Source organism: Perognathus longimembris, chromosome 5 (assembly GCF_023159225.1).
Source record: "Perognathus longimembris pacificus isolate PPM17 chromosome 5, ASM2315922v1, whole genome shotgun sequence".
NCBI classification, from domain to species: domain Eukaryota; kingdom Metazoa; phylum Chordata; class Mammalia; order Rodentia; family Heteromyidae; genus Perognathus; species Perognathus longimembris.
The window spans coordinates 53,171,208-53,198,949 of record NC_063165.1 but is presented as its reverse complement, the minus strand read 5'-3'; the positions used below and the strand labels follow the sequence as shown (position 1 = coordinate 53,198,949).

General features: G+C 42.5%; 1 protein-coding gene, 1 non-coding gene and 1 pseudogene across 2 annotated transcripts in view; all 3 read right to left on the bottom strand.

Annotated features, from left to right (window-relative positions):
• Positions 1-3,766: 3,766 nt before the first annotated feature.
• Positions 3,767-27,742, bottom strand: part of Lsg1 (large 60S subunit nuclear export GTPase 1) — a 36,057-nt gene continuing 12,081 nt past the window's right edge. The window contains exons 6-14 of the mRNA XM_048346912.1: positions 22,623-22,683; positions 21,774-21,950; positions 17,895-18,284; positions 15,821-15,922; positions 15,587-15,730; positions 12,298-12,421; positions 9,417-9,496; positions 5,633-5,803; positions 3,767-4,314 (exon numbers count right to left, since the gene is read on the bottom strand). Of these exons, the coding sequence (XP_048202869.1) occupies positions 4,135-4,314; positions 5,633-5,803; positions 9,417-9,496; positions 12,298-12,421; positions 15,587-15,730; positions 15,821-15,922; positions 17,895-18,284; positions 21,774-21,950; positions 22,623-22,683 (1,429 nt within the window). The 3' untranslated portion in view covers positions 3,767-4,134. The remainder of the gene's footprint in view (positions 4,315-5,632; positions 5,804-9,416; positions 9,497-12,297; positions 12,422-15,586; positions 15,731-15,820; positions 15,923-17,894; positions 18,285-21,773; positions 21,951-22,622; positions 22,684-27,742) is intronic.
• Positions 11,272-11,998, bottom strand: LOC125351856 (annotated as a pseudogene).
• On the bottom strand, positions 23,885-23,991 carry LOC125352138. Its single transcript, XR_007211132.1, has one exon. It is a non-coding gene; the product is annotated as a U6 spliceosomal RNA (small nuclear RNA).

The following is a 27,742-nucleotide window of genomic DNA, read 5'->3' as shown; positions in this document are numbered from 1 at the left end:
AGCCGCCGCCGCACAAAGGCTGCGCCCCCCGCCCCGCCCCCGACGCCGCTGCGGCGCCGGGTCCACGAGACCCCTTTCGCGGTCATCCGGGGCGGGCGGCCGCCGGGCTCCTCGAGGGCACAGGGTCCCTGCACCAAGTCACCCCACGTCCAGGGCCAGACAGTGCGCACACCTGCTTGGCGGAGGGCTGGGGTGTTGGGCGCCCAGGGGTGCGCGGGTGCACGACAAAGGGGGGAATGCGAGACCAGGAAGAAAGGCGCCTAGGTGTCAGGGAATGGGGCGTCCTTCTTCTCACCCTCTTTTCTGAAGCTGGCATCCGGAGGGACTCGGCTCCCAGCCGAGGAGCCGGTGTGGGAACGCGCCCACTCCCGTCCAGCCACGCTGACACCCAAATCAGCACACGAAGCTGGGCTTCTCAACAACTGTGTTCGTAGATTGAAATTTTTCCGTATTGAGTTAAGTAAATGGGCTTAAAATAGGGCGTGGATCTAATTTTGCTTTAACAAATCATATATATATATATATATATATATATATATATATATGCTTCATGGTCTGAAGTAGGTGCTTGGTAGAGCACTTGCCTAGTAAGCAGGAGGCCCAGGACTGGACCCCCAGCATTACAAATAAATAAATGAATAAATACAAATAAAAAACCTTATTGACATACCATAAACATTTCCTGTTTAAAGTGAACTTTAAAGTGATTAGTGTTTAGAGTGATACTTCCATCACTCCCTCACCACCCGCTCCTGTGTTATTACTCTATTTCCCCTTCCTTCCTTCCTCCTTCCTCCTCCTCCTCTCTCCCTCTCCTTCTTCCCTCTTCTGTCTTCCCTCTTCCTCTCCCCCTTCCTCAGCCCCTCCCCTCCCCCTTCTCTTTCTCTCACAGTACTGGAGTTTTGAATTTGGCTTTGAACTTGCTCAGAAGGCACTCTACTACTTAGACCACATTCCAACTCTACTCCATTCTCTTTCCTGACTGAATAGTAATACATTTTATTTACTTATTTATTTTTGCAGGGATTGAATTCAGTGCCTGAGATTGAACTCAGAGCCTACAATTATAAGGCAAGTACTCTGTTACTTAAGCAGCACTTCCAGTCCCTGTAATCTATTTTATGACAAAAATCACATTCTGCATATCGTGTGTGTGTGTGTGTGTGTGTGTGTGCAGGTGTGTATTGTATGTGTGAGTGTAGTTGGGAATGCCACTACTCAGTCATTGGTTGGGATGGAGTTTCATGAAATTTTATGGCATTGATACCCTAAAATTACACCTCCCAAGTAGCTAGGGTTGCAGGCTGAAGCCACACCATGGCAGGTTTATTCATTTGTTTTTAAAGTCATGAGTGGAAAATGAAACACTATACAGTATTTCAGGTATTTCTCTGGTCTGATTGTTTGCAAATTCCTTATGTTAAAGCTTCTTACCAATTTGATGGCATCAGAAGATGGGCCTGTTATAAGGTAATAAAGTCATGAGAGTGGAGGATAGTTACAATCCAGACCAGACACCAAATCTTAAGGTGTCTTGATCTTGGGACTTCCCAACTTCTAGAAACTGAAAAATCAATTTGAGTTTGTTGTTTGCTTTTGTGCTGGTACTGGGGCACTGTCCCTAAACTTTTGTGCTAAAGGAAAGCCTCTAGTATTTGAACCTCAGTTCCACTTTCTGCTTTTTTGCTGTTTAACTGGGGAGACATGTCTTGTGGATGTTCTTGCAAGAGCTTGAACCATTATCCTGAAGCTTCAGCCTCCTGAGTAGTCAGGGTTACAGGTACGAGCCATCAGCAGCAGGTCTGAGAGTCTGATTCCAGCCTTTGTGGCCCCATCACCTTCTCCACTTGTGGTGTCATCTGGCTCTGCCTCTGCAGTGTCCCTTTGTATTACATTTATGATCTCATATAAGCAGGATGGTGTTCCATTTTGAGTTCCCTAACTTCATCACACTACAAAGATCCTTTTTTTTTCACATCAATTAGCATTTAAAGAGATCAGGACTCAATATTTTAGGGAGCCATTATCTTCCTGGAAATCTTTTTTTTTTTTTTTTTTTTTGCCAGTCCTGGGCCTTGGACTCAGGGCCTGAGCACTGTCCCTGGCTTCTTTTTGCTCAAGGCTAGTACTCTGCCACTTGAGCCACAGCACCACTTCTGGCCATTTTCTCTATATGTGGTGCTGGGGAATTGAACCCAGGGCTTCATGTATATGAGGCAAGCACTTTTGCCACTAGCAACTTTCCTGGAAGTCTTGTAGGAAGCACTGGGTTATAGAGATTGACAGGTGGCCCTTAGTGGAGTGGCTGCTGGCAGTCCCTGACTGTGACAGTTTCAAGAAAAATGAGGTGAGTAGAATGTGGCTGTGGGGCCAGCATTCTCGCTCTGCTCCTTGCAGTTATGATTGGGGCAAAGCAGCAGCAGAGGTACTGTAGTAGAGACAAGGTGAAGACAGTGACCAGGTTGTGAAGAATCCAAATCCTGTGCAGAACATTTACAACGGTGTATTCTGAACAACTCCTCTCCATGGGTCCCTTCCAGCTTCTTCCAGCTCCTTTTCTGGGAACCTGAGAGGCTGGCAACTGCCTGGGAGCTAAGGATCATGGGTTTTTGGCTACAGTTCAATCTACAGAAAAGAAAACCTAATAAGAGACACAGTGCTTGTCCTGCTGGGCAGTGGGCCACGTCATTGCTCACAGCATTTCCTGTTGGCAGGGGCAGCCGTGGGGCCTCAGGCATTGTCCTTCAGAGAAAGAAGGGCTGAGCAACCTGGAAGGCCTGCAGGAACTTTCCCTTGTGTGAGGCACCTTGCTGGGGCCCGCTGCTTCCTGACCAGTTCGGACAATACATTACTCAAAGGGCTGTGTCCACTCTGCAAACAGAAATGATTAAAAAGAAGAAAGAAAAGAGATTCCCCCCAATTATTTTGGTGTACTGGGTTTGAACTCCAGGCCTTACACTTACTAGGCTTGTTTTACCACTTGAGCCACACCTCTACTTCCAGCTTTGTTGGTTAATTGGAAATAGTCTTGAGGATTTGCCTGCCTAGGGTTGACGTCTAATCTTGATCTTCATATCTCAGTGTCCTGAATAGTGAGGATTGCAGGCCTGAGCCACCAACGCCTGCCTGCTGCGCATCTTAAAAATGTACATATTGCCAACTTACAGAATGTACAAGCAGGTTCTACTTTAAAAGGATGGTGCAGTGCTCGTAATAAAATGTTGGGAAAGTAATCATGATAATGCCTACATCCTTTATCTATAGTACAAACCTCAGTGAGGGTGGCAATCATCAATATAAAATTGAGAGTGCTTAATGAAAGGCATTCATGGCAGATGTAAAGATGAAAATAGAAATCCCTCATCAGGATGTTCTGGTTTGAGTTCCTCAGATTCTAAGCAAGGACTTCCATTCAGTCATTTTACTGGGGAGCCAAGCCCAGGAAAGCAAAGGGAGAGAGAAAAGGATAAAGGGAAGAGAGAAAAGTGATGGAGGGCTTTGATAAGATGGTGTTGTTGTGGGCAACTGGGTTTACTGCCATTGGTATCGTCAATGGAACATGTAGAATGAACCCAAGGGTTCTAACATGGAAGGCCATGTTGTCAGGGGTTTTAAACACTACTCATGCCTGCCCCAGCGCTCTGCAATTGAAGGGCTGTGTTGATTGTGTGCGTGGTTGAGAATGAATCCAAACAATGTGCTTAAAAGAATCCATCTAAAAAATCTGTCACGTTTTAACAAATGAACATGATTAAAGGTACACACTATGTGCAAATGGCAGTTTATTTACTTAGATCAATGGAAACATTAGTTAGTGGCAGTTTAATGTTAAGATCTTTACAGAAACATTCCCCTGACTCACAAGTTGGTGTGTATTTGTGTGCATGTTTACAGAAACAAAGCCCCATGATTCATCTTCAGCCTCCAATAGGACTAGGTGCCCAGGGCTCTGTGGTGACTGCTGTAGTCAGAGCTGGTGTTCCAAGGGGCCCCTCCATCTAGATGTCTACGGTGAGAAGCCACTGTGCCCCCAAGAGCATCTTGCACCCCAGGGCCATGGGCATGGTCCCCAGGAGACCAGCAGTGTCTGTCCTGGCTGCACCACGCAGATGCCATTTCCGCCGTTGCCCATGTTTACATGTCCAGGTGCTTGTAGAGCCTACGACTCTTCTCTTTTTTGTTTTTGTTGCCGTGTTTTTTCCAGGGCTTCCCAGCCCCATTCTCAGCGCTCAAGGTAGCTGGAGTCACCAGGCCGCTCCCAGGCTTGTACCCCATCACAGCCTGGACCCCCTTGGTCAAAGCTCTCACATTCTCCTGGGAAATGAGAGGACATGACTTGAGATGCCAGCAGGCTACATGCTTGAAGGGATATGCACAATACTGTCTAAAGATTGCTTGAGTTCACTAAGGTGGACTGCCCTTTCCTGGAGGGCAGGTCCTTTCTCTCTCCCCTCCCTTACATGTTAAGTTTCCCACAGCCTGTCTTCAGTTCATCCCTTGACTACTTCATTTAAGTCCCATGGTTTCAAAAGCCATCTTGAGTCATCTAGACTCAAAATACAACTCTATCTTTTTTTTTTGGCCAGTTCTGGGGCTTGAATTCAGGGCCTGAGCACTGTCCCTGGCTTCTTTTTGCTCAAGGCTAGCACTCTACCTCTTGAGCCACAGTGCCACTTCTGGCTTTTTCTGTGTATGTGATGCTGAGGAATCAAACCTAGGGCTTTGTGCATGCTAGGCAAACACTCTACTGCTAAGCCACATTCCCAGCCCACAGCTCTATTTCAATATCAAAAATTCAACCTGCTGGGCTGGGAATATGGCCTAGTGGTAAAGTGCTCGCCTCGCATACATGAAGCCCTGGGTTCGATTCCTCAGCACCACATAAACAGAAAAAGCCGGAAGTGGCGCCTTGGCTCAAGTGACAAGAGTGCTAGCCTTGGGCAAAAAGAAGCCAGGGACAGTGCTCAGGCCCTGAGTTCAAGCCCCAGGACTGGCAAAAAAAACAGAACAAACAAAATTCAACCTGCTTCAACACATATAAGACAATGACTGTAAAAAATATAAATTTACTTAGTAACAAAAAACTTAACCCAACATTAAGTATAAAGCAATTATCCCATAACCTTTGTATAATAGTAAATTAAACTGTGGTTGTAGTGATAGTCACTACAAACTACTGGGAAGCTCATTTTAAAAGGTGTGGCTAGTGGCTGGGAATAAGTGCTCGCCTTGTATACATGAAGCCTTGGGTTTGATTCCCCAGCACCACATATAGAGAAAACGGCCAGAAGTGGCACTGTGGCTCAAGTGGCAGAGTGCTAGCCTTGAGCAAAAAGAAGCCAGGGACAGTGCTCAGGCCCTGAGTCCAAGCTCAGGACTGGAAAAAAAAAAAAAAAAAAAGGTGTGGCTAGAGCTGTTAGTATAGGTGTACACCTGTACTCCCAGCTGAGGCAGGAAAGAATTTGAGTTTTCCTTTAAGGCCAGCTTAGGGCATACAGAGACTTTGCCTCAGAAAACCAAAAATGGTGTGTGCATGTGCAAGCTTAAATACTGTTTGTGGTACATGAATACCTTACTCTTTACTATTACAGAGAACATGCTGGAACCATAGTTAAGTAATTTCGAAACTCACTTGATGGAAAAAAGTCTTGTCAACTACATTTTCAATCTGCTTTGCTTTTTTATTCCCCCCAGGCTGCATTTTGATCTCATCATTCATTCTGCTTTCCAGGAGTCGCTGGTGTTGATGCTGGAATGTCACAGGATCTCTTCCAGGAGGAGGGTGGCAGTATAGGAGTTTACCCTACAGAGACAACGTGGAGGTTAACAGCGCATTCTAATTGTCAAATGGGCCATCACATGCTCAGGGAATGCCCTCAGAGGAGATACATCAACCAGTCACATGCTGAGGGAGCTTCTGGTTTTATCATTTTTTATAATTTTCAATTTTTTATTGGCATACACTCATTGTACAAGGGGAGTTTCATTGTGACATTCCCATATGTGTAAAGAGCAAGCTTCCAGGCTTGGAATGTGGCTTGGTGGTAGAGTGCCTGTCTAAGCATGTATGAAGCTCTGGGTTTGATTCCTTAGTACCACATAAACAGAAAAAGCTGAAAGTGATGCTGTGGCTCAAGTGGTAGAGTGCTAGCCTTGAGCAAAAAGAAGCTCAGAACAGTGCCCAGACCCTGAGTTCAAGTCCCAGGACTGGCAAGAAAAAAAAAAAAAGGAGCAAGTCTCAATCACCCTCAATCACCTCTAGCACTTACTTAGCATTACCCTACTCCCCCTTCTCAAAACATTTTCAGGGCTGGGGATATAGCCTAGTGGCAAGAGTGCCTGCCTCGGATACACGAGGCCCTAGGTTCGATTCCCCAGCACCACATATACAGAAAATGGCCAGAAGCGGCGCTGTGGCTCAAGTGGCAGAGTGCTAGCCTTGAGTGGGAAGAAGCCAGGGACAGTGCTCAGGCCCTGAGTCCAAGGCCCAGGACTGGCCAAAAAAAACAAACAAACAAAAAAAAACCATTTTCAACAGATTTCATTGTTCTCTCTCTCTTTCTCTTTTTTTTTTTTTGTTGGTTGGGGGGCTTGAACTCAGGTGCTGTCCCTGAGAACTCTTTGTGCTGAAGGCTAGTGCTCTACCACTTGAGCCACAGCATCACTTCAGCTTTTGAGTGATTAATTGGAGGGAAGAAGCACATGGGGACTTTTTTTTGCCTGGGCTGGCTTCGAACCTAGATTCTCAGCCTCCTGAGTAACTAGGATTACAGGTGTGAGCCACCAGTGCCTTGCTTTTTATACATGCAAACAAATTACAATATTTATCTCATTCATCCTCCTTGTTAGGTCTCCCCACTTCCCAATGAGCCTGTTTTATTTTTCTGCAATCTACTTTTGCTTAAGAAGTGTGTATTTATCGCAACATTTGCTTTTTGTTTAGGCTTAATTTTGGCTCACTGAATAAAAAGACTCATACACTAACACACTAATGTTGATCCTTCAAGTGTTCTAGGGACCTAACTCTTTCCAGGGCCCAAGATGAAAAGAGATCTTTCTTTTCTGGGCTCCTTTTACTTTGTTTGCATTTCTGCTAAGTGTTCTTCAGTGCACTTCAATGATTACACTTATGGCAATGATGACTGTACTAATGGGCATATTAAGCTAGAATTCTGAAATCAAAATAGTTCCTAGAGGGCTAAGAGAGGGGATGCATGCTGTCATTCCAGGACCTCAGGCAAGATCCTAGGTTCAAGGTCAGCCTGGGCTATGTAATGAGATGCTGTCCTGAAAAGATTGTCCAGATGCTTTAGTTGTTGTTGTTGTTCTGATACTGGGACTTGAAATCAGGGCTTTTGGCTATTGCTTGGCTTTTTCATTCAAGGTTGGCACTCTACTATTTGAGTCACAGATCCGCTTTCAGCCTTCTGGTAGTTAACTGAAAATAAGAGTCTCTCAGATTTATCTGCCCAGGTTGACTTTGAACCTTGATTCTCAAGATCTCAGGCTCCTCAGTGGTTAGGATGACAAATGTGAGCCACTGGAGTTGTGATGTAAGCTTGTTAGGGCTGACCTGAAAACTGGAGTAACTAAATATAAGTTTTAGTGTTAAAATTATAACAGCTTCTAAACCCTGGTGATGACTCCATGATAGAATGGCTGCACCCCCACCCGTGAGACTAGTTTCTTATAGTTTGGCATTTAAAAATGTAGGGAGCGCTTGTTCACCTCTATACCTGGGTAACAACCATGGTAACGGACAGTAAAAAATGACCATAGTCATAGACTATAGAAATAACCATAATGGTAGTAGAAATGCCACGGTAACTGTTAGGTTGGTTTTGTTATGATTGAGTACTGGATTGTTTTAGCCCACTCAAGCTTGCTTAGTGGTAATGGGAAAACATGGTCACAATTGTTAAAATAAAGTTGGTACTAGGTCAGCCTGACCACAATATTCTGCTTCTGTAAATGGCTTGCTTAACCCATTTGTGACTTGCTCTACCCCCTGCACTAACCCCCTGCATCAGTGCTACGTGACCACCTGTTGTCATTTCCTGATATCCAGGCCAGTTCCCGATATCAAAGCCAACATAGATAACTGAAAGGTTAGATAGCCAATAGAAATAGGACAAGACTTGCTTGTTAGATGCCATCCAATCAAGTATCTGCCAAGTTGGAAATACTCTGCCCCTATTGTAATCACAATAAAAACCCTGCCTATCTGAGGGTTGGGACTCTCAATCCAGATCCACTGTGTCGGTGAGGGTTGGGAGTCCAGGCTCAAGGTTGCAATAAAGACTCTCATGTGTTTGCATTGGTATCGGCTCCTTGGTGGTCTTTGGGGACCAGAAATCTGGCATAACAAGCTTATCTTTGCATCTCGCAGTTAAAAATAAAAGGTAAAATAAAAAAATGATTTTCCATATGAATAGTGCTAACTACTGTTTTTCTGAACTGAAATTGAGTCAATAATGGCTGTTTACTTTGACTGCTATGTTCCAAGAAGTCTCATGTGACTTTGAGCAAGGAATAAAGCCAAATCCCCACAATGATTTATTCCCTAGGAAACGATAAAGCTGGTATTTGTAAAGACCTAAACTCGATATGTAACAACTCTTAGGGGTTTATTATGTGTAAACATTGAGCTTGGTGTGACTACACATAAACACAGAGTGTGTGTTCATATTTCCCATAATTTCATGAGTTGGTACTGTGACCCTCCATGTTACTCATGAGGTAACCAAAAATAGCACAGGCTCATTGTCATTTGCAAAATGACAGTATCAACCTCTTAGAATTGTTATTTTATTTGGGGGTTATGGGCTAAGCTCAAGGCTGGTACTTGCTAAGCATGTTCTACCACTGGGCTATTACCTCCAGTGAATTGCTATTACTAGATAAGCCTGGGAAGAAAGACATATAAACAGCCATATTGTAAGAAAATTATGGTAATAAAATGGAAAAGAAAAGCAAAAGGCATAAAAAGCAAATGCATAAATCAGTAACTTAGCAATTACAGGTGTTCAGAGATGTTCATCTTTCTTTTCCTAATATTTTATCAGTCCCTTCTACATGATGTTGACTACACCGATTTAAGAACAATCCCAGTTATAACCCCATCTCAATGACAAGAATTCTCTCAGGGGCTGGGAATGTGGCTTAGTGGTAGAGTGCTTGCTTGCCTGCCATGCACAAAGCCCTAGGTTTGATTCCTCAGCACCACATAGACAGAAAAAGCTGGAAGTGGGTACCATGGCTCAAGTGGTAGAGTGCTAGCCTTGGACTGGCAAAAAAAAAAAAAAAGAAAGAAAGAATTCTGTTAGAACTTGACAGGTTGTTTTAACTAAGAACGAAGAATTGAGAAAAACAAACTTGCTTATTCAAGAAAGTAATAATAAAGAAGATAGACTCACTTTGACATAATCCTTTAGGATATAGCGTGCAGATCGAGGTTGGTCTGGCTGTCCATGGGCTGTCATGAATCCTCGCATATCTGTGGGAGAAATGAGTTGTGCAAAACTTCAGTCAGAATAGTACAGGCCATGTGCTGGAGGCTCATGCCTGTAATTTTAGCTACTCAAGAGGCTAAGATCTGAGGATCATGGTTCAAAGCTCTGGTTGACCTTGGCTCTGAAGATCCAACTAAGCCACGATCCTTCCAGTGACCTGTCCTTGATTCTTTGCATTTTGGCCTGATAAGACCAAAGGATTTGTATTTGAATTAAATGCTTGTTATATTCATAAGAATGAGAATGCCGTATTTTCCATTGTAAGGGAGCTGATTTTACAATGAGCTGCAGGCAGATACAACACAGGGGAATTTTTGTCATGAGTGTGCTAAGAGAAGTAAGCAAGAAGAGATTCCCCCACACGGCTTCAACCACCCAAGCCTGAGGAAGGGAAGGCCTGTGCTGGCCTACAGCATACCCTAGCTACAGAGCTGGCAAGGATACAGGCAGTTTTGGAATTAAGGATATGTATATGCAAGCACGGGGTTGTCATGCTGTAATGAGGGGGGCTCACAGGGTCTCAATAGTGACCACATTGTCCATTTAAAAATATATGCAGTTTATTTTTTTCTTGTCTGTTATGCCCAACAAAACTTAAAAAAAAATAGACTAAACTCGCACAAACCATAGGCCTGGCAGACAGCTTGAGTTAAAAACTCAGCTCCTACTACCCTTTTCATTTTAGAAGAAACTACTTGGAATCCTATTTCATATCACACACAAATAGTACGTTTAAGTAGATTAAAAACCCAAATACTAAAATAACTAAATAATATAGGTAGACAATTTTATTGTCAGGCAACTGTGAAGCTCATCCCAAATAAAACACTAAAAGAAAAAGGTTTACTGAGTATCAACATTGCTAGGCACCAGGGGCGCACACCTATAATCCTAGCTATTCAGGAGGCTGAGATCTGAGGATCCCAGTTCAAGGTCAGCTGGGGCAGCAAAATCCGTGAGACTCTCATCTCCAATAAGCTACTCAGAAAAAGCTGGAAGTGGTGCTGTGGTAAAGCACTAGTGAGAGACTAGTCTTGAGCCTAAGAGCTGAGGGACAGTACCCAGACCCTGAGTTCAACACCCATGACCAAAAATAAATAAATAAAAATGATCAACATCTTGGGCTGGAGATGTGGATCAGTGAAAGCCTGCCACAAGGTTCTGATTTAAACCTCAGTACTGCCAAAAAACAAAAACAAAAACAAAAACCCAGAATCCTTCTAGATCATTACAACAGAAATCACTGCACTGAGAAAAGTGATTCCCACAAGATATAAAAGGCTAGCAAACATGGAAAGGTGATCAACTTCACTAGTACTTAAAGAAATGTAGAGAAAAACATAATGGCAAAGCCTTTAAAAATTGACTGCCATACTAGTTAGTACAGACCTGCAAAAGCGACCTCAGAAACTCATTCTTTCACAAACCGTGTCATCATTCATTTATACAAAACTTCTATTACGGCTGGGGATATTTAGTGGTAGAGTACTTGCCTAGCATGCATAAAGCCCTGGGTTTGATTCCTCAATACCACATGAACAGAAAAAGCCGCAGGTGCCACTGTGGCTTAAGTGGTAGAGTGCTAGCCTTGAGCAAAAGAAGCTCAGGGACAGTGGCCAGGCCCTCAGTTCAAGACCCGCCAAACTGGCCAAAACAACAACAACAACAAAAAGCAAAGCTTTCTCTTACTATTTTATCAGTAGCACTGGGTGAAAAATAGTATTTACTCTATGTATGTTTTTTTTTTTTAAGACACAAGTTTTATTGGTGAGCATGATTAAAGTGGGGGGCGAGTGTGTAGTTTGGTGAGGGGTCCTCATGAGTGCAGGGCTCGCCACTTATCCAGAGGACCACGATTCGGGATGTATTTGACTCCACAGCCATCTGGGATGAGGCGCTTCTCAGCTACCATGTCTTCAAATTCGTCGGCATTAAACTTTGTAAAGCCCCACTTCTTGGAGATGTGGATCTTCTGACGACCAGGGAACTTAAACTTGGCTCTGCGAAGGGCCTCAATCACATGTTCTTTATTCTGCAGCTTGGTGCGGATAGACATGATTACCTGGCCAATGTGAACCCTGGCCACAGTGCCCTGGGGCTTCCCGAAGGCCCCCCCGCATACCTGTCTGAAGCCTGTCAGCTCCAGCACAGGACAATATCTTGTTGATGCGAATGACATGGAAAGGGTGCAGTCAGCACTCGAATATGAAAGCCATCTTTGCCACAACTTTTTACCATGTACTTGTTGGCACAAATACGGGCAGCCTCCAGGGCTTCAGAGGAGAGCTGTTTGTACTCATCTGACACCATGTGTCCACAAAGTGGGAACTCATCTACTTTTGCCTTCTTCCGTCCCAGGTCAAAGATGCGGATTTTGGCATCAGGGACACCTCGACAAAAGCGAGACTTTGGGTACGGCTTGTTCTTACAATACCGGTAACACCGGGGCGGGGCGGCGACCCATGGCGACACCAGAATCTTCAGTGACGCGCCGGAGGAAAAGAGTCTATGTATGTTTTAACATGCTATTTCCATGCATAAGCCTTTTGTTTTTTGGAAGTATGAAATTTGAACTCAGAGCTTCATGCTTGCTAAGCAGATACTTTACCATCTGAGCCACAACTCCAGCTTGAAAATAGCATTTATATTATTATTATTACAAAATAAAATAGCTGTGGTACAGCACACTTTTACCCTGGATTTAAAACCCAACATCCCCACCCCCAAACTTATTATTTCTATTAACTACATTTTTTTTCATGTTTTAAAATAACATACAACTCACATCCATAAGCTGTCAACAGTTCCTCTGAGGTTGGAGGTCGATGAGGATCTTCATCTTCTCTAGGCTTTATGATGCTAATACCATAGGTAGCTTCTAAAACACGCCTTGGAACATTCTGGCAAACGTAAACTCATCAAGGAATTCAATCTCTGGAACTGACTCACTATCTCCCCATGACACCTGAACCATGCTGCTAAAAACATCATGATATCCCCATCCTCCACCAAACTGGTTTGGCTTCACACTCACAATTGGCTATCCATTACCTGAGCCTTGTCTCCAGCTTGGTTTTTTGCTTGTTAACTGGTGATGGGAGTCTCAGACTTTTCTGTCTGGGCTGGCATCAAACCTCAATCTTCCATACCTCAGCCTCCTGAGTTGCTAGGATTACAGGCATGAGCCGTTGGCACCTGGCTTCCAAATGATTTTTGTTTTCTTGGTAGGTCGTAGGGCTTGAACTCTGGGCCTGAGCACTATCCCTGAGCTCTTCAGCTCAAGGCTAGCTAGCACTCTACCACTTGAGCTACAGCACCACTTCCAGTTTTCTGGTGGCTAACTGGAGATGAGAGTCTCACAGACTTTCCTGCCCGGGCTGGCTTTGAATTGAGATCTTGAGATTTCAGCCTCCTAAGTAGCTAGGATTATAAGTGTCAGCCATCGGCACTCAGCTTCCAAATGATTTCTTACAAAATTAGAATATCCCTGAAACAGATCTTAACAATCAAGGATAAGTAGTAATAAATTAAAGTATAGATAGCAAATAATAGTTCTAGCAGTTGTTCACATAGAGCTATCATGTATTGCACAGAATGATGCTTCTTGAAAGACCTAGATTGTTATGCCTATTACCCTCATGGCACCTAACCATGTCAGCCTTACAGGTAGTAGTGCTTAATACGTGTCTGATTATTTACAGAATTTTTTTTTTCAGCCAGTCCTGGGGTTTGAACTCAGGGCCTGGGCACTGTCCATGAGCTTCTTTTTGCTCAAGGCTAGCACTCTACCACTTGAGCCACAGCACCAGAGCACGGCCTTTTCTGTTTATGTGGTACTGAGGAATGGAACCCAGGGCTTCAGGCATGCTAGGCAAACACTCTACCACAAAGGTACATTTCCAGCCAATTTACAGAGTGTTTTAGACCAGGAAAGCATGAATATGTATGTCTCCTGTTAATAAGAGTAACAAAGCCACCTAGCATGAAAATGTATGTCTCCTGTTAATAAGAGTAACAAAGCCACCTATCACAGTTTTATTTAAAAAAATTAAACTTTTAAGTCATTATACCAGTTTCTTTCTTCACACAGAGAAAAGTAGGGTTTGTGATACACCCTTTAGTGCATTTCATACACTTTTAGGCATATAGGTATCTCTCAGTACAAGGCAATGTGTTTTGTGAGACAAAGCTTTTACAAGAATGGTACATGTGCACATATACATATCACATACAATATGACATAAACAGTAAGACTTTAATGTTGCTACATGTAGATGTAGTGCATTCTTAAGCAGAGACACTTAATATTCTCCTTTAGTGATATATTAATTGTTTAGCCTTGATAAACTAATTCCTACTAATAAGAAAAAAATGTACTGGGGCTAAACAACAGGCTACTAAAGATCTTGTTAAGCGATGTATGGGTTCTGGAATTTTACTCTCCTCATAAGCCAACAGGGTAGTATGCCTGTTTCAGAGTTTTTTGTCTTTTATTAGCATATGCACGAAACAGTATGACTGTTTACTTCCAAGCAGGCTAAAATCTTAATACTACAAGACTTTAACAGGTCTACATTGAGTGCGTCCTCCTCTAGAATAACCAGGCACTACTACCTCAACATTTCAGCATCTAAGAGTCCTGGCACTGAGAGTGTTCATCTACTTTCTTACTAGCTGTCAGGTAATAGTTTTCTATGTCAGGTTCCTTAAGCATGAGAAATTGGAGATGACAGCAATGTCTACCTCATGGTTTTTTGCCTTTTTTTTTTTTTTTTTTTTTTTTGCCATTCCTGGGGCTTGAAGTTGGGGCCTGAGCACTGTCCTTGGCTTCTTTTTGTTCAAGTTTGGCACTCTATCTCTTGAGCCACAGTGCCACTTCCGCCACTTCCATCTTTTTCTATATATGTGGTGCTGAGGAATCAAACCCAGGGCTTCAAGTATATGAGGCAAGCACCCTACCACTAAGCCACATTCCCAGCCCCTCATGGGCTGTTTTTTTTTTTTTTTTTTGGCCAGTCCTGGGGCTTGGACTCAACGCCTGAGCACTGTCCCTGGCTTCTTTTTGCTCAAGGCTAGCACTTCACCACTTGAGCCACAGCACCACTTCTGGCCTTTTTTTTTATATATGTGGTGCTGGGGAATTGAACCCAGGGCTTCATGTATAGGAGGCAAGCACTCTAGCCACTAGGCCATATCCCCAGACCCTCATGGGCTGTTTTTGAAGCATTAAATATCACTGAGTAAATGCCGGAAAACTGCAAAAGCAATCAGTATGTGTTAGTTACAATGAGTTGTAACACAATCAACTGTGAGGTTAGTATTATGTAAAGAGGAAATCATCTAAAGGCTAGCAAGTTTCCCAATGTCACTCTAAAGTCAAATGGCAGCCAGGCACGGGTGGCTTATGCCTATAATCCTAGCTAGTCAGGAGGCTGAGCTCTGAGGATCCTGGTTCAAAGCCAATTGGGGCAGGAAAGCCCACGAGGCTCTTCTCTCCAATTAATTACCAAGAAGCTAGAAGTGGAACTGGAGTTCAAATGGTAGAGTACTAAGCCTTGAGTGAAAAAGTGTGAGTTCAGGCCTCAGTACCTAATGGCAGCATTACCCTAAGTTTGAAACTTAGGGTAGAAAATGTGAAGCCTGGGCTTTCCACTTACAGAGACTACATTGCTAAAGTCAAGAGACATTTCAAATTCAGAAATCCTAACTAAATCTCAGTATAAGCTTGTGCAAGTCACAAAAATTTAAGATTCCCTATTGGTAAAGTATCAGTGCTAGCGAGGCACTGGTGGCTCTCACCTGTCATCTAGCTACTCAAGAGGTTAAGACCTGAGGATCATGATTCAAAGTCAGGCTGGGCAGGAAAGTCTGTGTGTTATACTCTTATCTCCAATTAGCACCAAAAAACCTGGAAATGGAGCTTTGGCTTGAGCAAAAAACTCAGGGACAGCACCCAGGTCCTGAGTTCAAGCCGCAGAACTAGCATAAAAAATTAGTAACAGTAATGAGTCACTAAAGTGCTGTTGAATCCTAATGCACACACAACCCCGTGTTTCCAGAAACAGAAAGGATATCAGTGATACAGGTGGGACATGATCTCTCATCTGGTCAATAGGGAGGATTCCATTGCATATCATCTCGGCCTTGGTGGACACAAAGGACGGCATCACCAGGCCCGGGCAGTCACATAAGCAGAGGCCAGGCTCCACATAGAGAGTCTGAAAGGCAAGTGAGAGGCCTCTGGTGGGCATATGGCAGAGGAAGGGGAAGAGGTTCAGCACACAAGTGGCCAAGACCTGTAGAAATACCTGGAAGTGTTTGGTGTGACCAGGAGTGGCAGACACGGATACTTTCTTGTTGCCCATGATGGTGTTGATGGTTGAACTCTTACCAACATTAGGGTAGCCCACCTAGAAGAGAATCAGACGTTACCAATAGTTCTAGCTCAGTTTTGAAGGCCCTAGACAATACATCTATGGTAGCAAGCTTAGCATAAGCATTTGGTTCTTGGGAAGATTTGAAATAGATGCTCTGAGTTTGCTGACCTTGCTTAGTATGGATGTCCTCATTTAGCTCCATGTCCAGTGACATGAATCAATGAAACTTGTAAAGAGCTTGGGCTTTCTGATGCAGGTAGAAATGAATTTTTAATAACAATATGGAGAATGAAGCCTTAACAGTTGAGGGAAATTAAAGTATCTTCCCCAACTGTCATCAAAAGCTAGTTTTTCTGCAGAACTGGGAATTATACCTAGGTCTGCTTGATTCCCACAGAGCTCTTTAGTAGTGTATAAAAATAAAATGTCAATCTACTTATCTGTGTGTGTGTGTGTGTGTGTGTGTGCGTGTGCGTGTGTGTGTATTGGTACTGGGGCTTGAACTCATGGCCTGACCATTGTTCCTAAGCTTCTGTGTTCTTGAGCCACAGCTCCACTTCCAGTTTTTTGATGGTTAATTGGGCTAAGTAAGAGTTTCAGGGAGTTTCCTGTCCAGGCTGGCTTCAAACCATCATTCTGACCTCAACCTCCTGATTAGCTAGGATTACAGGTGTTAGTCAGTAGTGTCTGTCTTATTTAGTCATTTTAAGCAGATTTTTTTAAATGATGAGAGGTAAAGTAGCCTTCCAATAATTAGTATAATACTTGATTTGTAACTGAGTAACAGAGAGATGAAATCTGCCACGGTTTCTTTCCTCCATTGTTTCATTCTCTTGGATAGAAGATCTTTAATAATAAGCATGCTGACCTTTCCTTAGTTAAAGTGGATCACCTAGAGTTATGCTGCATCCTCCTGTATGTAGAAACTTCTACACAGGTTGTCTAATTTCCTCTGAAACTAAGGACATGATCCATTTCCTCCTACTTGCCAAGCAGTGCTAGGCAATGGAATCATTTGTTACAGTTTGACTCACAAAAATGTTGGGATTCTTCTGGCCTTGTCAGCCCCACTGGCAAAAAACTCCCTTTGCTCTACAAAAAGAAAAAAATGTTGTGATTTGCCCTACCTTGCATCATGAACATCTGCCGTTTAAGTTGGCAAGATCATAAGGTACTGAGAGCACTGAAATGTAAGTGCAGACAACATCAAAAACTCTCTCATTCTAATCTCTTGGTAACTGACAGGAAGACAGAACTAAACTGCAAGGAGCTTAGAGAATATCAACACAAACAAGCATATAAGCAATATAAGCCTTGAAGAAGTTTGTTCCTTGCAGTTAGCGCTACTCATCACACTGCCTCATTCTTTGATGCCAGTGGGCAGCAAAAAGGTAATATCTTCCTGCTTTTTTGGGGTGAAGAGCAGTGGGCTTTTTTTTTTTTTGGTGTGGTTTAAACTCAGGACCTGAGAGGTGTCCCTTAGCTTTTTTACTCAAGGCTAAGCCCTCTAGCACTTGAGCTATGGCTTTACTTCTGGCTTTTTGGTGGTTGGTAAGAAGGAGCCTTACCAGAGGTTTGAACTCAGAACCTAGTGCTTACTAGGCAGGTGCTCTTCCACTTAAGCCACACCCCCAGCCTTTATTTGCTTTATTTTTTGGGTAGGATTTCATTTTAGCCCAGAGCTGGCCTCAGCCTACAAGCTCCCTACCTTCAATCTTTTGTGTAGCTGAGATTACAGCTGTGTATCACTACATCTGGCTTACTAGTTGGAGGGTGGGGTGGGTGGGTGTCACACTATTTGCCTGAGCAGGCCTTGAAGTACAGTCCTCCCTAGTTTCCACCTCCTGAGTAGCTCAGAGTATAGGCATAAGCCACCACACCCATCCCAGAATGTTCCTAGTGATGCTAGGAGTCTGACTGCTCTCTGAAGAGACTGGGTAGCTTCTAAAGGATGGTGAATAAGGGCCCTCATGTAGCACACACTTTGCAGTGTATGTCATCTTACCAATCCAACAGTAAGTTGGCCATCTTTCACCTTCCTCCCAGTGTGTAGCTGCTTAAAGAGCTCTAGTAATTCCTGCTTTGATACCAGATGGCTAAAATTGTGTATCTGTCTCCTCTGTGGGGTCTTCTTTCCCTGAGCATCAGAGTCCACAGTCCTGTTCTCAGTATAGGCCTCCTCGTCAGGGTTGCTGTCCTCTTCAGAACATGTCTGCCAGTCCTCCTCTTCCTCCTCCTGACAGTCCTCATATTCACTGTTGTCTTCGTCACTAGGACAGGGAGAACTGTGGCCTGGGAGATGGTGTGTCTCACTGTGTGGAATTTCACTCTCATCCAAGCTGGAGCTTTCAGAGTCAGCTGTGCTGGCGTCCTCAGCATCTCTGTGGGCTTGTTCCTCAAGAAATCACAGCACAGACATTCACTTCTCCTTTTAGCAAACATTCAATACTAGCTATGGAAGATGATCGGAGGACAGAAAATGTTATGCTGATGACTGAAAAGGGTGACCATGAGAAGGCAGAGTAAGCCATTCAGTACAAGGACACAGAGTCAGACTATCTCAGTGCTGCCCTCCCTCGTGAGCAGCATGCCTTCTATCTGCAGTTAAAAATTTTCCCTTTTGATATGAGGGAGAGAGCCCAGGGCCTGTGCATGTTAGGCAAGTAGTATACCTTTGAGCTCTAATCTCAACCCTGCTATGCTTTTATAATTGTACCAGGGAGCACAGATCCTGGTGTGTGAAATGGAGGATCATTAAAACTCCACTCCAGATGTGGTAAGTAATTACCTAGGAAGACTTTCTTATGAAAGAGAGGCAACAATCACTTACTTACTACTCATGAGTTTCTTAATCCATGTGAATCTCTACAGCTGACCAAACAAAAACAGGACTGTTTACACTGCCACAAATTGAGACAAAGTCTCACCATGTACCCAGTTTGGCATTGAATTCCCAATCCTTCTGCATCAGCCTCTGAGTGTTGGGATTACCACTGTAAAGGAAAAAGCTAATTCTGACATCAAGCTATTTTTAGTAAACTCATGCTTGAAATCACAATCTGAGAAATCACAGAGAAAATTATACATTCCAGAAGAAAATGATGAACGGGCTGGGGATATAGCCTAGTGGCAAGAGTGCCTGCCTCGGATACACGAGGCCCTAGGTTCGATTCCCCAGCACCACATATACAGAAAACGGCCAGAAGCGGCGCGGTGGCTCAAGTGGCAGAGTGCTAGCCTTGAGCGGGAAGAAGCCAGGGACAGTGCTCAGGCCCTGAGGCCAAGGCCCAGGACTGGCCAAAAAAAAACAAACAAACAAACAGAAGAAAATGATGCCTTCTAAAAGGAAGAAAAAAATATCTTCCATAAGCCAAGCACTGTTAGCCACAGATGGACACTCATAAATTCACACATTAGCTGGGGAGCCTCAACATAAGATGCTAACTGGAGGCAACCAGAGCTCCCTAGGGAATCAGTTCCCCATGGAGTCTGTGACTTGATCAAAGATATAAAAATGGATCCTTTTCCACTTTGGTAGCGTGTTGGCTTGGTTTATTAGGACAGAACAATGAGGTATACAAATTTATTTCAACACACTGATCCTACTACTGGGGCTTGAACTCAAGGCTCAAGCTCTTCCTCAGCCTTCTCATTCACAGCAGTGTGCTACCACACACCTCAAGGTTTTTGCTGGCTAACTGGGGATAGAAATCTCTCAGATCTGTCTGCCTGGAATGGCTGTGAACTGCCACCCTCAGAGCGGTCTTCTGAGCAGTCAGGATTATAGACATCAACCACCAGGGCTTATCTTTTAAACACTTCTTTAAGGTACTAACTTCCAAGATAATCTCCAAACAAAAGAAACAACAGTTGAGATGTCAAGCTGGTGTCTGGCTGCCTGAGAACAGAAAGAAGTATTTTTATAACCTCTGAGACCATTAAATGACTACAATGATATGTATTACGGCAACAGTTCCTGCTAAAGAATAAAATTTTATTTTTATTGCTTAGTTTTTCTTTCTTTTCGTGAATATATTTGTACTACTTCAGGGTGCCTGCACGTCCACAAAAGGCCCAAGATCACCTATCTCTGGTTCTATTTGTTCAACAATATTATCAGTGACTTAGGGGCATATGTAGAAAGTACACACATAAAATGCACAGATAACTCAGCAGAAGGAGAGAAAAACCAATATACATTAAAAAATAAACTCTACTTTGGTCCCAACCCATTAATTTTACTATACTAAGTTGAGATAAAAACAGAAAAAGACAAACTTTCTCTACAAGTAAAACTGGAATTCAGTCTGCTAGTTTTTGTTTTTAAGTATTTGGTTGTTCATGTTTAAATGAGACAACAGGGTAAAATATCTCCTGAGAGAGGAGGAATTAACAGAAGGTCTAGATTAATGGGAATATCATGTTTGCTAGAAATTTGAATCTCTAAGTAAGCCACAGGCAAACAATACTAGGTGTAATGTACTAAAATAGGGTCTGCCAATTTTTAATCACAATCTTGACACCAACAGTCACTAAGGATGGGAGTCCTGGAAATGATGTCTATAAGGAATTTGATAGCAGAAAATGTCGTCTGGTAAAAGAGGGCACCATGAGGACAAAAGACAAGATTTCAACTCAAAGATCCTATGGGGTACTAACAGCTTCACTGAAGGGAAGAAATAAGTAGGAATGAGTTACTTGGTCTTGAAGGCAATTTCATTGTTTAAATCAATACTTGGTCTTGAGGGTTTCATCATTTACAATCAATTACAATCAATTATAGAGAGCTACCGTGTGTGTGTGTGTGTGTGTGTGTGTGTGTGTGTGTGTGTGTGTGTGTGTGTATGTCTGTAGGTCTGTCTGTCTCTCTGCTATGCTGGCTGGAAAGCGAAGGCCTGGATGTGTGCTAGCAAAGCCCTCTATTACTGAGCCACATCCCCTGCCCAAAGCAGTCACAGACACAGAGAGGCACTGTAAGTGTCTGAGAGGGAGGCAGAGGATGAGATTCCTTCAGTGAGCTGGAGTTTAGAGCTCACATCGCAAGCTCACACAGGGGAGGGTGCATGCACAGAATCCATCTCAGCACCCTCTAAACAGCCAACAACTGCTAAATAGAGGCTGAGAAAAAAGCAAAGAGGACAAGGAAAAAAAGTATTACTCTTGAGTCTTTTCTAGATCTAAGAGTCCCATGACTAGTTTCTTTTCATAGTTAAAACCCAAGCTGTTTTGGTAGAATTTGGGTGAAAAGATAAAGGACATAACATGGTGTATCTTTGTGTAGGGCTAGTTTCTTTGTATTCAAAAAAAGGAAAGCTGCATACTAGTGCTGGGTACTAGTGGTTCATGCCCATAACCCGAGATCCACAGGACCACAGAATAACTCCATCCAAAATAAATAAATAAATAAATAAATAAATAAATAAATAAATAAATACACCAAAAAGCTGTGCTAGAGGTATGTATGGCTTGTTCAGTAGAAAGCCAAGTTAAAAAACACTGATATAAAAATAAGCCCAGAGAGGTCACCATTTCCTTCAGTCTTACCCTTTTGTTCTGACTTCTCTTAAAGCAATTAGAAGGTCATTATGAAAGTTCCTACAAAACTTCCTCCCCTTCCCCCAAGGTTAAAATACTGGTCATAACACTGGGTAGGACTACTTGAAGAAGGGAACTTTGTGATTCACTTTTTAATGGAACAACTTACTATCATAGCATTAGGACTTCTCCCCCCACCAAAACAATCAGACAACTAAACAAAACCAAAACTAGTTCTCATAAATCTGCAGTAAGAAAAAAGAACACACAAATGAAGCACACTAATCAGTAATTAAAATCTTTTTTGAACACTGAAAAAACAAACAAAAACAAAAAACTTCAGAGGTACCTTGGAGAAAGTATTCAGTTCAATGGATTCTGCCAAAGCTGACCAGAAAATAATCTTCACCTCTTCCTTTTCAAAGTACGTGGCCCAGGTGCTGCGCTGCTCAGCAGTCAACAAGTCTGCTTTGTTTATCAGAATAATGTTTTCCTTATTGGCATCAATCTCTTTCACATAACATTCCTAGGCAGGAAGACAAGCAAAGAATTAAGGAATAACACTGAGTATCTCTAACAAAAATTTTTATTGCTCTCAGCTTCAAATCACTTTTCAATTTAAAGATTAAAATTTTTGGTACATTCTAACTAATCCTTTCAGTAAGCTTTGACAAGAACTTTCATCATTAAGATTTCTGTTACTCATCAATTTGAAAACTATGTGTCATCAAACTGTACTACCTCATTTAATCCTTACATCTAATGCTAATCCAGTGGTGTTTATAAACTTAGATCTTTTGTAAAACAGCCATAGGAGTAAGATGTAAGATAGGGGAAGAAATAAGTTTAAGGGATAGACTAAAAATGAAGTGACTAAATAATTTAAAATGAGAGAAATGCTATTTAGATTGGTGCCTCTTGAAAAATGATAAACCAGAAAATGTGTATTAATAAAGCAGCCTGGCCTCTAAACTAGAAGTGCTAGGAAGTTCATGAAAGTGTTTGTGCCTTCCTGCAGATGGAAACAACTGTTGGAGAAAACATCTGTGTAAACAGTGGTATTATGTAAGCCCCTGACCTTGGAGAGGAAGCAGGCCTAGTTAAACAAAGAAAAAGAGAGAGCGCTTGTCTATTGGTTATGCTACGAGGGGTGCTATCCTCCCCTCTGCTCCAAAGACAGAAATCAAATATTACTTACCAAATCCTCACATCTAAACAGGAGTGGGTTTCGAGCGTCTACTATCTGCACCACAATATCACTGGGAAAAAAAGAAGTGAAAGGATCCAGTGACTGTGAAGTACATGAGATCACTTAGCATATACCAAAGGTGACAGTGGCAAACACTCTAAATACTAAGCTAGCACTTGACTTTTTAAAGCATAATTATTCCCAGATGATATACAAGGAAATTGAGGCTTAGAGCAATTATATAAGTTGCCCGAAGTGAGCTAGTAAGTGTTAGAGCTATAGAGGGGCCCAGCCAGTCTGGATCTGAGGTCATGCTCTTAACTGTAACACATACCTAGAAGAGTTTCTGATGGTGTGTTACTATTAAAATTTCCTTTATAACTCTATTACCCTCTCTTTGTGAGGTAATAGATTACAAATACCTTCCAAAGTGAGTTTACTAAGTGTTCACTGCCCAACCTGCACTCGTATTAGGGCCTCAAAAGAAAATTAACAAATCACTTGCTGATAGCTGTCACTACAGATGCCAGTATCTTAAACTGGGACTTTCCAGAAAGAGCAATGAGGGCTGGGAATGTGGCTTAGTGGTACAGTGCTTGTTTAACATGCATGAAGCCCAGGGTTTGATTCCTCAGTACCACATAAGCAAAAAAAGCTGGAAGGGGCTCTGTGGCTCAAGAGGTAGAGCGCTAGTCTTGAGCAAAAAGAACTCAGGGACAGTGCCCAGGACCTGAGTTTAAGTCCCAGGATGGGCAAAAGAAAAAAAAAAAAGAAAGAAAGAGCAATGATTCCTAGTAAATAAACAGTTTGGAGAATGTTTAAATGGCAAAAACATAAAATAGCAAAGCATCAGCTTAAGATGCCACACTGAATCACAAATGATGAGCCCAATTCCTTTTATTACACCCAAGAATAAGATCATGCTGCAGCAATGGCACCCACCCCTCAAGTCCCTCATAAGGCCTGATCAGCTGTGAGGACCACTGGAAAGACGGAAGCTAGAGTCCCACCACCCCACAGCAGTCTCCTCAAGTCCTAACTGGGCTAACCAGTCTTTTCCTGAGGTAACTCTTTGCAGCTACACTCAACACTAAGGATCAAGGTCACCAACTTTCAAAGTGCATTTTCTCCAACACAGTTAAAATTCTAGCATAATCTTATGATTCAGAGGAACTCAGAGTTGCTATTTTTTTTTTAACGCCCAAATCTCTTTTATTGGGGGTGGGGGAGTGGGCCTCTGGGGGCATGCATGGAGCCCTCTCTGCACAGTTGAAAACATGGAACGCTTCGTGAGTCTGTGTGTCATCCTTGTGCAAGGGCCATGTGAATCTTCTCTGTATCATTACAACTTTAGTATATGTGCTGCTGAAGTGAGCACGAGTTGCTAATTTTTTTTTTTTTTTTTTTTGGCCAGTTCTAGGCCTTGGACTCAGGGCCTGAGCACCATCCCTGGCTTCTTCCCGCTCAAGGCTAGCACTCTGCCACCTGAGCCACAGCGCCCCTTCTGGCCATTTTCCATATATGTGGTGCTGGGGAATCGAACCTAGAGCTTCATGTGTAGGAGGCAAGCACTCTTGCCACTAGGCCATATTCCCAGCCCCAGTGAGTTGCTAATTTTTAAAAAATGTAATTTTATTGTTATTATTAATGTGTTGTATAGAAAGGTTACCATTTTACAATTCAGGTCAATTTCAGACAATGTCACCCTTTCCTTTGCTTTCACCTACTGTATATTATGATTATATTTGCTTACCCTTCTCTCCCTTTCTGCCCTCCCATTATTCCCAAGAAGCAGAAAAAAGAAAAAAAACAAAAACCCACAAACACCACCACACTACCAACAGCATATATAATCCATGTTCAGAGTTACAAATTTTTTGGTAAATGTTTTTTAAGTTTTCTAAATTAAGCTGGTCCAGTATTTCCTTTAAGGCAACATCATACTTTCAAATTGAATTAAGCTGAATGAATGCCCCCCCCCCGCAAAAAAAAAAATCAAGAGAGTCGAATAGACCAGAATCATGAGGTCCACAAACACCAAGTCTACCAACCAAACATGCACAAGTAAATCAACAGCTTTAAAACACCAATAAGAAAAGACATGCAGGAGGGCACTGGGGGCTCATGCCTGTAATCCTAGCTACTTGGGATGCTGAGATCTGAGAATTATGTTCAAAGCCAGCCTGGGTAGGAAAGTCCATGCATGAGACTCATATCTCCAATTAATCACAGAAAAAGCTGGAAGTGGCACTGTGGCTCAACTGGTAGAACACTAGCCTTAAGCAAAAAGGAGCTCAGGGACAGTTCCCAGGCCGAGTTCAAGCCCCAGGGATGGCAAAAAAAGAAAAGAAAGACATTTCAGACTAGCTTCTTTCACATGCTGGATTAGGATACCAACTGCCACTACATAGCAGAAAGCATTTAGGCAACTCAGTGGTAGTGCTTGATTTTATTAGATTACTGTTTTCTGCCACCAGAGCCTCAGTACTTTCCTGCATTTCAATGGCAAGTGCTACATCATATCTTTTCTGATAACTACTACTGAAATTAAAGAGGCAGATGGCTTAGTCAGTCTGTTAGCAAACAGGAGACATCTGGTGTAGAGTAGAAACCAATAAATATTTCCTGTTAAAGAATTCATTAATAATATTTTTATGTAACGCCAATCTCCATGTGATTAAAACTGTTCTTGAATTAGAAACATACTGTTATTTTAAAATTCTGTTACTTAAAAAAGAGAGAGATGTGTAATAAAAATAATAGCACAAATAATATTGTAATCTAATTGAAGCTAGAGGTTTCAACAAATACAGACTGACTCTGGGGAAGTCAGTTGCTAATTTAGAGGCATAAAAAATGTATAAAGGGGAGTCATTAATTCTCATTTCCTGCATGGGGAGCAGGAAATGCTTCTCTCTTCATGTTTCTTCCTACTTGAATCCTACTATACTAAAAATAAATCTTTGTGCTAACTTTTACCTTGTGAGACTCTGCTTTTTTGTGAGACATCTTGAAATGTTTCTCTTGAGTGGATCTCATGAGATTCTGCATGGAAACTGGGAAGCTCAGAAGCCCTCATCCACGCCAGAAACTGATGAGTCTAAGCCAGGAGCTGAATCTCACAAGGCATGGAAAGTGTAGCTTTGGAATGTTTCTCTAATTCTCAGTTACCCATGGTAGAACCTGTCTCCTCTCTCAGACTCAACATCAGAGGAAGGACAACCAATGCAGGTTTGGAGAAGGAGAAAGGCAGAAGGAAGGAGGAGAAGCTTACTCTAGTCATTCCTCCTCCTTCCTTCCATTATTATTAATGAGATTTAGTATTGTCACAAAAGCACCATAGGGCTCTGCTTTTTTTTTTTTTTTTTTTTTGCATTATTTCCTCTCCTCTTCTTTCTCCCGCCACTTGTTTGTGATGGTAGTGAGGTATGAACTCAGGGCCAGGACATTGTCCCTTAGCTTTTTCACTCAAAGTTAGCACTCTACCACTTGAGCTTTTTGCTGGCTAACTGGAGTCTCATAGACTTTCTTGGCTGGCGTTTGCACCAAGATCCTCAACTATCAGCCTCCTCAGTAGCTAGGATTATAGGTGTGAACAACCAGTGCTGACAGGAAGAAGATATATTTTTTAAAACTCCTGATGAATCTGGCTGCTTCCTTAAAAAGATAGGTTTTAGCTGAAATGCATACACAACAGCATCTAATAGTATGTTTCCATTTTTGTGGGTTTTTTGTTTGGGGGGGGGTCAGTCTTGGGGCTTGGGACTCAAGGCCTGAGCACTGTCCCTGGCTTTTTTTTGCACTCTACCTCTTGAGCCACAGTGCCGCTTCTGGCTTTTTTTGTTTATGTGGTACTGAGGAACTGAACCCAGGGCTTCATGCATGCTAGGCAAGCACTCTATCACCAAACCATATTCCCAGCCCCACATCTAATAGTTTTTTTTTTTTATTAAATTTTGTTGAAAAGGTGTTGTGTAAAAGGGGTACATTTCTTGTGATATCTTATACCTTTGTTTTTCTTTCCCCTCCCTAGATCAGGAAGGCATATATACAATACCCAGTGTACCAAAATCATATACAGTAACCATGTAGCGTATGCCAAAGGAAATTCACCTAGAACTTTAAATGTAATGTCAACAATAGAATCCTCCTGCGCCCTTCTCTTGGAGTTGTTTTTGCTTATCCTCATCTTATATGATCATATGTACATAGCTGTTGAGCTATTGTGATCCACTGAGAGGTCTATTCTAGACCTTTTATGTTTAGTAGTTGTTTGGTTTTAGATACATAGTGTAAGGCCACTAACCCAGACCTGTGGAAATACCATCTGAAAAGAAGTTTTTTGTTTCACAGACCTGGTCTCTACTGTCTCCATCCCCCACCCCTCCCAACAGTCATATATCAAGGAGACCATGCCCCTTTGATCTCTGTATTCTAGGCTGATCTCGCTCAACATTATTTGTTCAAGATCTGACCATTTCCCTGCGAATACCAATATTTTATCATTTCTAATCGCTATATATAGTATTCCATTGTATATAGGTACCACGTTTTTTGGATCCATTCATCTGTAGTGGGGCATCTGGTTGTTTCCCTATTTTGGCTATTGTGAATTGTGCCGCGATAAACATGGATATGCTTTATGTCTTTATGACATCCTGAGACCTGTTGTTCAGGATAGATGCCTAGAAGTGGTATGGCTGGGTCATAGGGTATGTCTATGCTGAGCTTTTTGAGGAACCTCCATACTGTTCTCCAAAGTGGTTGTACTAATTTGCACTCCTACCAATAGTGGAGAAGGGTTCCTCTTTCCCCGCATCCCCTCCAGCATTTGTTGTTGCCTGAGTTCAGAGTATAGGCTATTCTAACTGGAGTGAGGTGGTATCTCAGGGTTGTTTTTATTTGCATTTCCTTTACAGTCAGGGACGTTGAACATTTCCTCATATGTTTCTTTGCCATTTTTATCTTTTCTCCTGTGAAGTCTCTCTTTAGCTCCTTTGCCCATTTAATAATTGGTTTACTGGGTTTGGAGGGAATTAGTTTTTTGAGTTCTCCGTAGATGACAGACATTAGGCCTTTGTCTGTTGCTGTGCTGGTAAAGATCTTTCTCATATGGTTGGCTGTCTTTC